The sequence below is a fragment of the Brachionichthys hirsutus genome, chromosome 16 (genome assembly GCF_040956055.1).
Source record: "Brachionichthys hirsutus isolate HB-005 chromosome 16, CSIRO-AGI_Bhir_v1, whole genome shotgun sequence".
NCBI classification, from domain to species: domain Eukaryota; kingdom Metazoa; phylum Chordata; class Actinopteri; order Lophiiformes; family Brachionichthyidae; genus Brachionichthys; species Brachionichthys hirsutus.
In genome coordinates, this window is record NC_090912.1 from 3,676,277 (window position 1) to 3,690,224 (window position 13,948).

General features: G+C 45.0%; 1 protein-coding gene across 1 annotated transcript in view; it reads right to left on the reverse strand.

Annotated features, from left to right (window-relative positions):
- Nucleotides 1-13,948, reverse strand: part of grin2ba (glutamate receptor, ionotropic, N-methyl D-aspartate 2B, genome duplicate a) — a 55,145-nt gene that overhangs the window by 16,087 nt on the left and 25,110 nt on the right. Inside the window, exons 2-7 of the mRNA XM_068749539.1 lie at nucleotides 13,298-13,441; nucleotides 12,691-12,961; nucleotides 9,059-9,251; nucleotides 3,309-3,423; nucleotides 1,207-1,409; nucleotides 749-920 (exon numbers count right to left, since the gene is read on the reverse strand). Of these exons, the coding sequence (XP_068605640.1) occupies nucleotides 749-920; nucleotides 1,207-1,409; nucleotides 3,309-3,423; nucleotides 9,059-9,251; nucleotides 12,691-12,961; nucleotides 13,298-13,441 (1,098 nt within the window). The remainder of the gene's footprint in view (nucleotides 1-748; nucleotides 921-1,206; nucleotides 1,410-3,308; nucleotides 3,424-9,058; nucleotides 9,252-12,690; nucleotides 12,962-13,297; nucleotides 13,442-13,948) is intronic.

Sequence of the window (13,948 nt, forward strand, 5' to 3'; positions counted from 1 at the left end):
GACTTGTGAAGGTTGTTAAAAACTTCAGCGTCCACAAAAAAGGACGGACACAGCATGTTTTCATCCCGTGACCTTTGGACTGCGATTGATCGGTTTGACATTTTCCCCATCGGCAAAGTCACACGCCCCAAATGCATCTCATTCTTATAGGATGAAGCATGAGCGCTGACAACGGCCTCACCTTGGAGCCGATGTTGATTAGGGAACATTTAGAGCCCAAAATGAATTGTTGCAGCTGACTGAACTCTACGCCGCCTTGTCCGGCTGCTGACGTAAGCATTAGCTCGGTCGTTTGGTCGGAAACCGAAGCTCATAATCCAAGGTATGAAAACACACTTCAAAGAGGAAACGAGCTCCTCAGGCTGCTCCTATGGCAGCTAAATATAGAACGGGGTGAGCAGAGACTGCAACGCCTTCAACCCTTTGATCTTTTCTTCACCTTCCTTTACACTTGGGAAGTATTTCTAAGAATGTTGATGAACTCTTGGCTGGCAGGTTTAATTAAAAATTACCGGGAACCAGGCAGTGCAAAGTAAATGCAAGGCGATGGAAATTTAGACATTGTTTTGCGGTGATAAACAAATATTTGTCTGTGGCTTGCAGTGTGTCAGTGAAAGTAAGTTCAAGATGACACAAATGTATTTGTGGTTTAAATAATCAGAAGAATCCTTGAAATGTCCATGGACTGGACAATCAGTGGACGGCACGATTGTCCAGCCCCTCCCCCCCACTGGCAATGTCTCCTCACCTCTCCCACCATGCCGTTCCACGTTCCATTGATCTTCTTGCCATGCTTGCCGTTAGTGACCAGGTAAAGGTCGTAGGTGAACTTAACTGTCTTGGCGATCTTTTTCAGGATGTCAATGCAGAAACCTTTGCAACAGCGCTTTATGTAGATCCCCTCCTCTTTTGTGTTATTTCTGCATGGAGAGATGAACAGATGAGAGGATAATTAATCAATCAAGTGTGTACCGTCGCAATTGGGATTCATTTTTAATTGTAGTTGTGAATTTGCTTCCCTGCTGCTGTCAGTGTCACATAACTGAAATGATTCAAGCCATTCACAAATACATTTTCATTTCTACATTTGGTCAGTTGTGCATTGGCTCTGAGGTTTACTGTACCAAAAAGACAGACAGAACATACATTCTCCTTCGACAAGCATTATTCTTTATTCATATATATTTATAAGCGTCTCACAGTAACTTGATCTGTTTCCGGCAGGGTACAGTGTTCCTCATGCACGTCCCGCTCAGAGGATCCACGTCCTCCACAATGACGAATGGAGCCTCCTCCAATGTCACGATGGACAGGTGGTCGTCCTCCCTGGTTGCTGCCCCCCCATACAGCTCATAGCGAGGCCACACATGGTATTTCATGGACAGGGAACCATTCTCCCATTTTCCTACCTACAGAGATAAAAAAAAAAAAAGAAAAAGCAAATAAAAGTTGTTTTAAAAATGTGCATTTTTGAACATTTGTTTTTGAAAGAGGAGAGGAGAGGAGAGGAGAGAATGAGAGCAAGGTGAACCTGAAGGACGAAACTGGAGCGGAGCAGAATTCAAATCAAGGCAGGGGAGATTGGGAGACAGAGGAGGTGTATGAAGAGACATTTTGAGAGAAAAAGGGAGAAATTAAACCACGAATGGGTTGAAGGAGTCAAGCGAGTGTGTATGTGGCAGAGCTACGAGGCCAGAGGTGGAGCTCATTCAGCTGCTAAAGGCCGTCTCTCCTCTAGAGGAGTGTCCACTCCACATCCGGAGGACCCTCAAGCTCTTGTGGCTCTGCTTTACCCAAGCCCCTGAATTAGTCATCATCCTGCCTATATGTTGGTCACATGACACCCCTAACCTGGAGACCTGTGCCTTGATACCCACTAGGACACTTCGCCAACGGAAACACGTGGGTGGAAACGGACGTGGATCATCGGGTAAGTGGACACATGACAATAGAAATGCAGGGAGGACATGAGTGTGCAAAGAGTGGGTGAAACGGCTTCCATGTGAATACAGGGATACAGATGAAGAGAGGGATGAGGTGTAAAGAAAGAGGTTAAAATCAGCCTGGATGGGAGTAAACTGGTGATAGAGTCTTCACACTACTTCAAAGGTGCAGTGGAATGATGGCTGTAGGAGCTGGCTCATTGGGAACCAAGGAAAGTTGTTCAGCTGGAAGACAAGCTAAGAATTAAACATGAGTGAGAGAGGAAGAGGAGGGGGAGGGGGAGGAAAAATAAAGGGTGGTGCAAAGCAGCAAGGGGGAAAAGAGAGAGCGTAGACAGGAGGGAAACGATTCACCTTGTTCCCTGATCAGAGGACAGAATATAGATTAGAAAAGCAGAAGAAAGGGAGAAACACTGAGAATAAAGAAAAGGGAGAGTCGAGTCAGGATGGGGGACACAGACACCATGGAGGCCGAGCTTCAGGAGACACGGGCGCAACTTGTTGACTTTGTAGGAGCATCAAGTTCATTTCAGGACGGTTGTCTCCACATTCTCTTCCTCCCACACAGAAGTCTCATCACTTTCTTCATCTGGACAAAAGAACGTTTCAACCTTCAGAGGAAGCCGACCGGGTGCATATAAAGTCTGACTTTTGGTTTTCGGCCAGGACTAGCAGTCCTTTATAAATGAAACGTCACGCGCTTCCACTTGAAGGCCCAGTCACATCTTTAATCTTAAACCAAACTGTATGTTCAGCTGATTTATCATTACTTTTAGTGTGTGTGAACATAGAACCAAACATTCCTCAGACCCTCACTCAACTTTAGGAAAAGATCACAGAGTAAAAGTGAACTTGACGTTATCTTATTATTACATTTTGTATTATTTAATAATAATAATAATAATATTTAATTATTTTAGTTTAATTTTCCCAATCAATGTAAAAAAAAAAGCAGATTACACTAACAAAAAAAGTCTGTGTCTGTTGGAATAATTTTTAAGAGATTTAAATTACAATCTTTGGCAAAAACAAGCGCTTCTAGAGGACAGAGCAATGAAACCGCCCACAAGGACATGACTGCAGCGAATGCTGTCGATGTCACAGCGCTGCACTTCATTTCAACGATTAGTCATTTAGACACTAATATATGTGAGCACTGGCCGCAGGCTGGACAACACTAAGCGAGCGCCATGTGTAGCCGACTACCTATGGAGCTGTCCAGTGCTGATCCTGAGCGCCATATGCAGCCGGCTACACAATTTACACATTGTTAGCATGGCTATCTTATGGCTGTTTCAATGTGTGAGTGTACAATGGATACACCCTACCATACACACGGACCAAGTCCTCTTTTCTTTCCCTCACCCTGTCCCACTGTCGCTCCTTGTTGAGTAGAATGATGACAAGCTTGGGGTGCATCTGGTATCCATCCTCGCTGAACGACAGATTACGCCCCTCAAACGTCACATTCATCAGGTACCTGTAGAGGGAAACATCACAGAGACAGAGACTCACTGAGGTGACTTCCTGTCACTGGCAGCTTGTAAAGGTTTTATTGCTCTGTACGTCCATCATTTGATGTCCAGTGGCTAATATCCTAAACACTAAAATTTAATTGTGCATCAATCAATATCAACATAATTTTTTTTTTTACCTACTGTAGAATCACCCACAGTGGAAAAATGTCCTCAGCTATTACCAGTTATTTCATGATTAATTGAATACACAGTATTCAAGAGACTGACTATCAACACTAGCAGTAATCCTAAATAAAAAACCTAAAACACAACTGTTGTCATCATCATCATCACATCGTGGCATCAAAACAATATAAAACCGTAGCTTGGACATCCTCTGGTTTTGCTTTGTCACTATGATTGATTATTTTTTGATTATTGAGCCAATTAAAAAGTTGTAGGTAACAGGGAATCCTGGGAATTGTTATCTTCATTGTTGAACAGCCACCTTGGCTTGATGTTTGGGAGCCATTGACCCTCTTCCTCACTCTCATCCAACCAGGCCCACCAATAACATAAATTTTTAATGCTTCATGTATTTAAATACCAGCCAGCTGGGATTGGCTCCAGCAACTCGCCCACAAGGTGATAAGAGGCTGTATTTACAAGAACGTGGATGGATAATAAAGTCATTCTTTGTTATAGGTGTGTCTATATATTTTTCTGTTTTCCTAAGTATACAACGTATACATACAAGGATACAAAGTTATGCAGAGGTGTACTTGTAACAATTTTATAGACAAATTAGAGGGTGGGGGGTGCAAAATGTTTTCCGTTTTTGTTGGGGGGGATTAAAAAGAGTGGAGAAGCACTGCTTTAACAGAGTGACCAGTTTTTAATTTAAGTTTTCTGTTCATTGACAAATCACAAAGTGAGTCCTGGAGAGAAGGACAAAGACATTTGGCACAAATATGACTAATGCAATGTGTCCCCAAGCACAAAAAGACACACCAACAATTTGCCAGATCAATGAGTGTGTGTGTGTGTGTGTGTGTGTGTGCGCGCGTGTGTGTGTCTGTGTGACAACAGGAATGTTTGTCGGTGAACTCAAATCACTTTGCTGTCATCACACACAGACATAGAATCTTTTAACCGTTTCACTCCTTCACCGTTTCCATGCCAACACTGCCTCCATGCACAACATATATTTTAGAAACAGAAATTAATATATAAATACAGGCCCACATGTTTCTTTCTTTCTTTCTTTCTCTTTCTTTCTTTCTATCATCTGTCTGTCTGTCTAGAGCCCTTATTTCTTCTATTTCCTGTATTTAATATTGATATTTGCAGGAAGCTGTGATGAGTGGAATCATCAGCATCGCCTCATGTAGCCCCATGTGTCCAGCTAACTGTCCTGTCCTGTAGAGCCTTGGCACAGACACAAAGTGCGCAGAATCTGATGCATAAATCATAAGGCATTTAGAAAATGACTTGATGCTGTGGCCCATTTTAATCTTCACTGTGCGAACTATTGTTTCCTGCAGCAATGCCTTTTTGTGTGTCTGCGTCGATGGAGCTAAACACAAGCATATGTGTGTTGCCATGGCACCCACAACCGCTGTGACTTCCAAGGCAATCTCCTGTGTTACTATGGTGACCGTAATCTCACAGAGGGTGGGAGTGAGACAGAGAGAGAGAGAGAGAGAGAGAGAGTGAGAGGTGGGATTCAAAGTAAAAGAGGGAGGGGATGGGACATATTACTACTCTGTAGTGCTCTTTCTATCATCACGCTGTGATTTCTGCTTTCCAAAAGCCACTTTCATGTTCCATCCGTGTGACCGTGTCTGCTCTCCGTCGTTTCCTCTGAACTTCCAGTTTCACACCCATTAAGGCTGAGCATGCCGATATGTCTGACGTCCCTCTTGCAAGGGTGCAGTTTATCAAGCTGGTCATAATTGCTGGAATAAATCCAGATCTTTATTGCGCAAAGGTGCAAATCACATTTCATGGAGCTTGAAGGAATGTTAGCTCTCACACACAAGTGTGTGTGTGTGTGTGTAAGCATGAACACAACCCAATAGTCTCTCCTGTTGTTCCCACCAGGAGCAGCAGCAGATCAGACCAGAGAGGCTGACTGGATTCCAACAGTCAAACTTACAACATCCCCTTCAATAGCTTCCGTATTTGACACAAATCATCGGCGCTGTAAATCAGACCGAGCCGGACACACACACAAGCCACATGCCACGCTAGCTCCATGCTCTGACACAGATACGTTTTTAGTGCATGTACTGGTGTGAATAATGAAGGAGATTAGTTAAATATTGATAAGTCAGTTTTAATAAATTAACCCTGACATAAATTAGTCACGAGTTACACTCCTTACTGTGGGGCAATGCACTTAGTGGATGAAACTATATGGATAACGATAACATGCCCCCATATGGCACGGCGGTGCACTGTGATACTGCAGCTTTGCTGGGTACACACTGGGGATATATGGCGTCAATATGTCTGGGGTGTGTGTGTGTGTGTGTGTTTGCACATGTACTATATGTGTAAACATCATAAATTTATTTTTGAGAGATGATAAAGAATATTTAGGTACAACTAATCGCAATGAAATCAAGTCAAAATTGTTCATGTTGAACAGAGTGAGATCTCTACATTCCTGTAGCTGATAAAACACTTGAGGCAATAATCTTCCTTGGTTGCTTTTTGAACTTCTCAGAATTTTGTGATAAAACTTCAAAAGCTTTAAAAGACAAACTTACTTTCAAAGAATAAAAAAAAGAGCCTAAGGAAAAATAAATCAGGATGAATGAGTAAAGGGCAGAGATAGAGATAAAATAATTTAGAGTTGGTGACAGACACAGATAAAAAAAAAAAAAGATTCCGGAGGAGGAGAGATGAAGGAGGTAGAGAGCAGCAGTACCTAACAGGTACCTCTATAACGCCTCCCACTGGCCATGACGGAATGGCACAAACGCACCCCTCAGTTTGAAAGGTTCAAAACACTTCTGCACACACACACACACACACACAACAGAATGAACAAACACACACGCACTGAAAACCTCAGCGGGGCCACAGAAGTTCAAAAATGTCCACAGAGCGTAAAAGCACTTGACACCTTTCCAACTCCGAGCTCATTTGGAACCGGTCCACGTCTGGCAAGGTCAGGGCCGCTGTCGTCAAACCCATGATTCCCGCACTGTTGTGTATTGCTCAGCGGCGGCTTCTGCTCTCTGTGCGTCTGCTCCCTTCTCCCTCTTTGGTCTATCTTCATTTGCCAGCCTCATACTGTAGCATTAGCTGGAATGTCACGGCGCGAGCTACCGCGGACTTAATTTACTTAGCGGGGCGACACGTCCTTCGATGACGCTCGAAGCTCATTTGATTTTCACGAGCTAGCATTTTTGTTTTTGAGCACAGCTATTACACGCCAAAGTAAAAATCATGGGAATAAGACATTTCCATGATTTCTTATTCATGGGAATTTATAAATGACATTCAAGTTCACTGGAGAGTGAAAATATAAGCTTTCCAGCCCTCTAAAAGTGTCTTTGGAGGGAATTGCTTCCTTTTCCTCCCCTCTTCATTCTACTCCTCCACTGATTCACATAATAGCGGCCCGACCAGACGGCGTAGCATCGCTCCACGCGACCAAGCGGCGGGGCAAGCCAGCCACTCGCTCAGATTCTGTTATATAGACTGTAGTCCAAATGCTAATCTCTTGATTGAACACTTGAAGACAAAGGTTATCACCAAACAAATTTAGTTAAGGCGGTAAGGGGCAAAGGATCTTAGCAGCGCTCCCAACTGATCTAATCAACAACACAGCTAAGTTGATTATAAAACTGCAGGTCTGCAGCGCAGACAATAGCTGAGGAGGAGCGGCGTGGAAAGGAGGCGACTACAGAGCAAGAGAGGACAGAGAAGAACATGAGAGAGAAGATGTGCCAAGAGACTGGAGCTGGGAAGAGGGAGACAAGGGAATTGCATTCTGGGACAACAGCAGGTGCCGCAAAGTCCACTATTATCTCAGAGCAGGAGGCAGTGGTGGAACAAATACGAGGCCACCGAAAAGCAGGGAGCAGCAGATGGGGGGGGGGGATCTAAAGAGGGTACTGGTAAAGACAACAAAGCGCTGTTGCCTTAGATGCAGTTCAGCTCGGAGCATGAGCAGGAAAATTATAGAGGTGAGCATGTTTCTCCGGCTGGCCCCCGCCTGTTCCCTGCTGCTATTTGAGTCTTTGTGGAAGACATCCTGTCAGGATAAATGTGAGTTTAATCGTGAAACTAGGGGGGGGGGGGGGGGGGAGCAGACTCACATACCTATTCACCCACACATCTGGCCTTCATCCCCCCCCCCCATGCAACACTGAGCTGAGTTATGGAGGGCAGCGCGACAGCAGCGAGTATTTGTCGACTGAAACACCGTTGGGACCAATTAGGCCGCACGCAAAGCAAAGTGCCACCGAACACTGCGGTTCAAAAGGCCTGCCGCTGAGACAGACAGCTAAGGGGGTGGGGCTACAGCTTCCTGGGTGTGTGGGCGTGCGTGTGTGCGGGGCACTATCATCGCAGGATGGTCACAGGATGGAATGTGATTAAGGTGCATGTTTTATTTCAGTCTTTCACCAGCCAAACCTGAGTGCTTCCGAGTGCTGCATCTAGTGTCCAAGCATCCCATAAATCACCGCCAAATTAATTTAGAGGTCATTAGAGTAATGGTATGCAAATGAGTGTAATCAAAGGAGTTCACGTCTGAGATGTTTGACCTCCACACTTTGCCACGCATCGTACACCACAGACTCAGGTTTCATGGATCTCTGAGGGGAAGGTTCTACAGTGAAGACTTTAGGTCCACAGGTGCTGTGAGGATTTATATTCAGGCAGAACCAACGTGTGATGAAGCTCAACAGGAAGTCAAATGTTAAAGTGGCCCGTCAAAACCTCACACATGCACACTTGGAAATTGTCTTTGTATTTAGTGACTATGTGTGTTCAGATGATTAACCATCACTGGTAACAACTGATGAATGCATTGATTGATTTGATTCAACATAGTGAGTGTGATGAATGATGTTCTCAGCTTTGAGACAGATATTAATCTTTACATAACTGCCAGACTCAAAAAAAAATGAATCAGCCGGATTCCTAAACTAAGCTGCGTTTCACAGCAAATTTTCTTTTGAGAAGGTTCCAGATGGAAGTTCAGATAGTTGTGTTCAAATATGAACATCTTTTCACAGCAAGTCAGAAAAAAATGCCTTTGTGGGATGTTTTTTTTTTTTTTACTAGCAAAGATGCTATCAATAGGAGAAGAAAAGGACGTGTGAATCAACTCGCAGAGTGCAGCTGCAGCTGCAGCAGCGCATCAGCTAAGCTAACCAATTCAATCGCCAAATGGATGGCCGTAGACTGAGGGCCATTAATATTGTTGAAGACCTATGGCATTATCCAAATTGCTTAAGGTGACCCACCAAAACCAGCCAACCTCTAGGGGAACTGTTGCTTTCCAAAAATGCATGACTTGCATGGCAGTGAAAAGGGAAACAAACAAAGCCCCGGTTTCGGCAGGACATTAACCGAGTGATTCAACTTGAAACAAACGCTCCAAACAAGTGAATAATCCAGCAGGATTAGTTGTACCTGAGCACTTCGTTAGGATTGCCTGAGTTCTGAGTCTTCTTGTCAGGAGCTCCGTGGCACTCAGACTTCAGGAGGGTGTGCGGTCCGCGGTCCATCATCATGGTGGAGGTTGCCATCGTGATGATTGCCACGCCGTCGCGAACGCGGGCTTCGAGGCCATAGTCCCATTCGTCATAGGACACCGAGAGCAGACCTGGGTGGCGCAAGAGCGAAGAGGACAATCAGAAAAGGTGTGAAAAGAAGAACGATAACAGAGAGAAGGGGACAGACGCCATAAAAATAGAAATGCAAGCAGATGATGACAGATTAGGGAGCCACAGATTGGGAACCAGGGATAATTCTGTAAGGGTTTACAGTGTATGTTTTGAACACAATCCAAGAGACTGAACACACAGTGCAGGATGACTCAGAAACTCCATCCTGCCTGACTGAGCATCCATCACCTTGCTCTGTTTGTCCAGCTGGCCGTCTAAAGTGCTGTCTGTGTCTGTTTGTTGGTCTTTGTGCTGCCTGTATGCCTGTTTATCTGTCTTTCTGTATGCTTGGGTCCTGCTGGCTTTTGAAATATCTGTCCGCTTATGAACAGTCATTTGTAGACCTCTCTGTCTCCATTCTTATCACTCCCGGTAAGCATCCACCGGCCGGGATGTCCATTCCTCCTCCTCAGCCTCACCACTGTCCCCTCTCTACGAGGGGCTGTGATTATTAGTAGTGAGCACATAAATAATATATTTTCAGTGAGAGGCTTGCCGGACGGCACCGATCACGCTGGCTTTCCTGTATACACCAGAAAGGATTTTATCAGCACTTCTCTTAATCAATTTTTTGTTCTATTATTTATCCATGATAAACAAAAACATGGAGAACGCTGAGAGAAGAGTCAGTGTACCGCGAAACTTGGGCTATTACGCATCAATTGAAGCACATTTGACATTTAGATAATGAATTTCATTGCTAATGAATTGCCATTATTTATAATATGATTAACTCACGGCAGATTGTCACCATTAATTGATGACATACAGCGCATGCTGCCCAGCGCTGAGACTAATCTTGATAACGTTTCAATGACCGATCATTTCGCTATGATGCTTGGTGGCGGCAGGGTTCATCAGGTGGGATCCACCCTGAAATATACGTGATGCAGTTAAGCTTTAACGCTTTACAGTAATAGCAAACACAGCTCAGGGGGGATGGATTTAGCCACCGGACCTTCCGGATCAAACGTAAGGTCAGCGCTCAGTAATGAATTCCCCTATGACATCTAAAAAATGGCCACCAACTGGCGCTTCTGTTTGGGATGCGGCGGTGGCGCCGGGTCAGGCAACACGGCCCGCCTTCGAGGCAATCCATCTGGCTAGCCGTCTCTCTGTCTGCCTTTTAATCTGCCCCTTTCTCTGTCCATCAGTTGGTCGGCATCTGTCTGACAGAGTATGACCACATGTCATCCAGTCCCCTATCATGTCAGTGGGCAGAAATAGACAGTCGCCCTGGCAACCTGCTTCCCTCAAGGGGCCCAAAGCTCTGACAGCTCCGGGCCTCCAGGACCACATCTAATGTCACACACTGTTGACACTCTCTCGGCACTCATTCACTCCCATCGCTTGCTCCTTCTGTGCACTTCACTTTCTTTACTTTATTGGAATGATTCTTTCACAGGAATATAAATGCATGTGGGTGTCGGCGGCATGCATGTGCAGCCACGTAGTATAGGCTCGTCGATATCTATGGATCTGCTGTGCATATGCTCATGCATCTCTCAAGGCAGGATTAAATGCCACACCAAAGACATGACAAGTGGATATATTACAGTTGATCCCTTTATCCCTCGCCCTTGCCTGGTTACAGCCTCTGTCTGAAAGAAAGATTGTGTTGTCACAAAATACATATACAGCACAATGAATTTCACAAAGGTTGCTTAGAGACAGAGCAGACGAATTGATGGGAGAACGAAACTGCAGGACTACCGTGTCACTGGTTATTTTTGGAAACGGCTTATAATTGTCAATGACGTCGGCATCGGGCAGTTACGTTGCTAGCCCGTACAGCGCCGGTGCGTAACTGTGATCTGAAAATTTATAGGCAGAAAAGTTGCAAGCAAGAGAGAGAAAGGGAGCTTAGAGCGGTGGGGAGGAACGAGGGACAGCGTGAGCATCGAAAAACAGTCAGACAGCAGCAGAGACACAAAGACAGAGAAGCAACTCAATAAAATGAGACACAGAGAAGCGAGAAGGCAGGAAGGGAAGGAAAGGCATTGGGAAGAGATTGCTCCCCAGAGCGCCACTTTAGGAAGGCATCAATGGAATTACCCATGAGTATTAGAGCCTCTCCTTTATACATGCAAATTATTATGTGTGCCGTGCATGCTAATGCACCTTACAGCTAGGGTGCACCTTCTGCTGAACCCTGAGCTGCAGGACTAACCCAGAGCACACGCCGCCACACCATCAGTCACATGCTATGCTGCAGTGTCATTTCGCACTGTGCTGGATCACAAGTTAGTGGGATAGACTGCCACAACAAGCTTCATGTGGTTTTCATGATAGAGCGGTTCAAGCCTGGTTGGATGATTGAGTTCCACAGCCTTGTGTCACGCCTCTGTCTTGTGTTTGAAGAGCAGAATCATGTTTGTTTTTTTAATCAGGCAAGTGTTCAGTCAGCAGTAAAGAATCAACATGATTCTATGAAGCATTTATGACCCTGGGTCAGGAAGACATCTATAAAACGAGAGGATTACGATGGTCTCGTCTTCACGAAGATGGATGAAGAATGAATGTTTATCCCACTATGGTTACATATCATTAAGTCAATATCAGGATAACTCAGTGTTCGCCATCAGAGGATCGCGCGCCCATCCACGCAGCCACGCTTCACTGGGTAATCATGCAGATGGTTCAGGAGCTAATCCTGATTATTTATGTGGCAACATCTATCAAGAGAGAAGATGTGTTGTTATTTACATATCAGATATGGCGATAAATTAAAATTCATAGAGTAGAACCCTAATTAGGAACAAACACACACATACATAGACACAACCAAGTTTTTGTTCATCCTGGACTATCAGTAAACCTCTTGGCCCTCAGGGCTACGGGGTACACACAACCCATTTGATTACATATATCCATACTTTCCTCATACAAATCAAACGGTGAAGCGCTCACAGCGGACACCACACAAAAAGGTCCAAGACACTCTTACAGGCAAGCAGTCACAGACTAGCAAGCACACCCTCAAATCCCATTTAGAATAAATCATCCATGGCTGCCAATAAGAGAGCAGAGGTAAAAAGTTTAAGTTACGATGCTGGAAAGGCGCAACGCTCCCAGGTTCCGCTTGGCAACCATTTCCCAGAAACTGCTGAGGCGAGGTTGTGGTGTAAAGTCTCCTGGTCGCTGTAAATCAGCGAGCCTAACACCAACAAGCTATCAGGCTCATGTGTTGACCATAAATACAATGCATGCCCTCAGGTTTAAGATCCTGTGGGAAGTGAAATGGATTAAAGTTGTGGAAAGTTCCTTCTTGGTGGCAACGTCACCAACAGTGCAGGTTTGATTCCCACTGAGAGTTGGCCTTTGGTTCCATACGCAGGCCTCAAAGGTGAGAAAGATGTGTTGTATTAGAAGGCCTACCTGTGGGGAACTCGGCAGGGACCACAACAGTGTCTCCAGCCACCAACGACGGCACGATCCATGTGTAGCCGTATCCAGTGATGCCAACAGAGTGGGCCACCTCAAAGATAGTGTTGGCCTCTTCCTTCGTGCAGTAGAGGAGAATGACAGGGCTCTGAAGCTTCTTCAGCTGGTTTTGGATCTTCGAATCGCCGTCGTCGACAGACATGTCGAGCAGTAAAACCTCCTCTAGTTCCCAACCCACAAAGCTGTTCTCGATGGTGCTGCGGATCTGGATGGGACAGAGGAAGAAGAGGTGGGTCATAAGGTAGCGGTTTGGTTATTTATCTCCAATAAGTCATTTGAGAGTTCGGCCATCACCGATGACTTTTATTTACTCACAGTGATTTAAAATCATACAGCAGCTGATGAAAATCCTTTTGATTTGTACTACTGGATTCATATCAAAACTGTTCCCTGTTTATTTCCATGTATTTCGATCCTAAACATGAAGGGCTAGCAAATTTGTATTGCGATCAAAACAATTGTAGGAGAATTGATGTTCTGATCTGTATCACGTTTGCCTTTATGTCTAGATTACTTGTGCATATTATCTCAGCTGAGTTACCTTGGTGACAAAGTCCTGGTAACCCGGGTAGTATGTGGTGACGATGGAGAAGATGTACCAGTCGTATTCCTCCATGATGTTGAGAATGACTGAAGCCTGCTGCTCGATGGAGGGGCCAAACTGAAAGAACATGGAGTCGTCATCCTGAGAAGACACACACAGGAACAAACGCTGTGAATGGTTACGCAACAATATTGGCCTGGACTTTAATTGAGTTGGCTTTCACACACACAGAGGAGAGCAGATTCTACTCAATCAAGCGGCGGCGGTTTTGTAACGTTATTGGTGGGAACATTAATTTAGCTGCTTTTATTCTCTCGCTCACAGAGGAGAAAGACAAGAGGACACCAGTGTGCTTGTAATGATACTGGTCATGACTTTCATTAGTCGCCTTTATCATTCTTTTAATGAGTTTGTGCATGGAGGGGCAGCTGGGGCAAATTCTGGGAACTCAAAGGTGCTGTCCCCAATTTAATTGATCGTTTTCAGAAAATTGTCTTCGCACACCTCCGCCGGAACATTGCGGTCCCACTGCAACCCGGAAGTTCACAGCTGTAAGAGGATGGGCGCTACGAACGGCGATCATCTGCCCCAAGCACGCTGTACGTAGAGCATTCACGCACTAAAGCCCCTGCACTTGAACCACTTGAA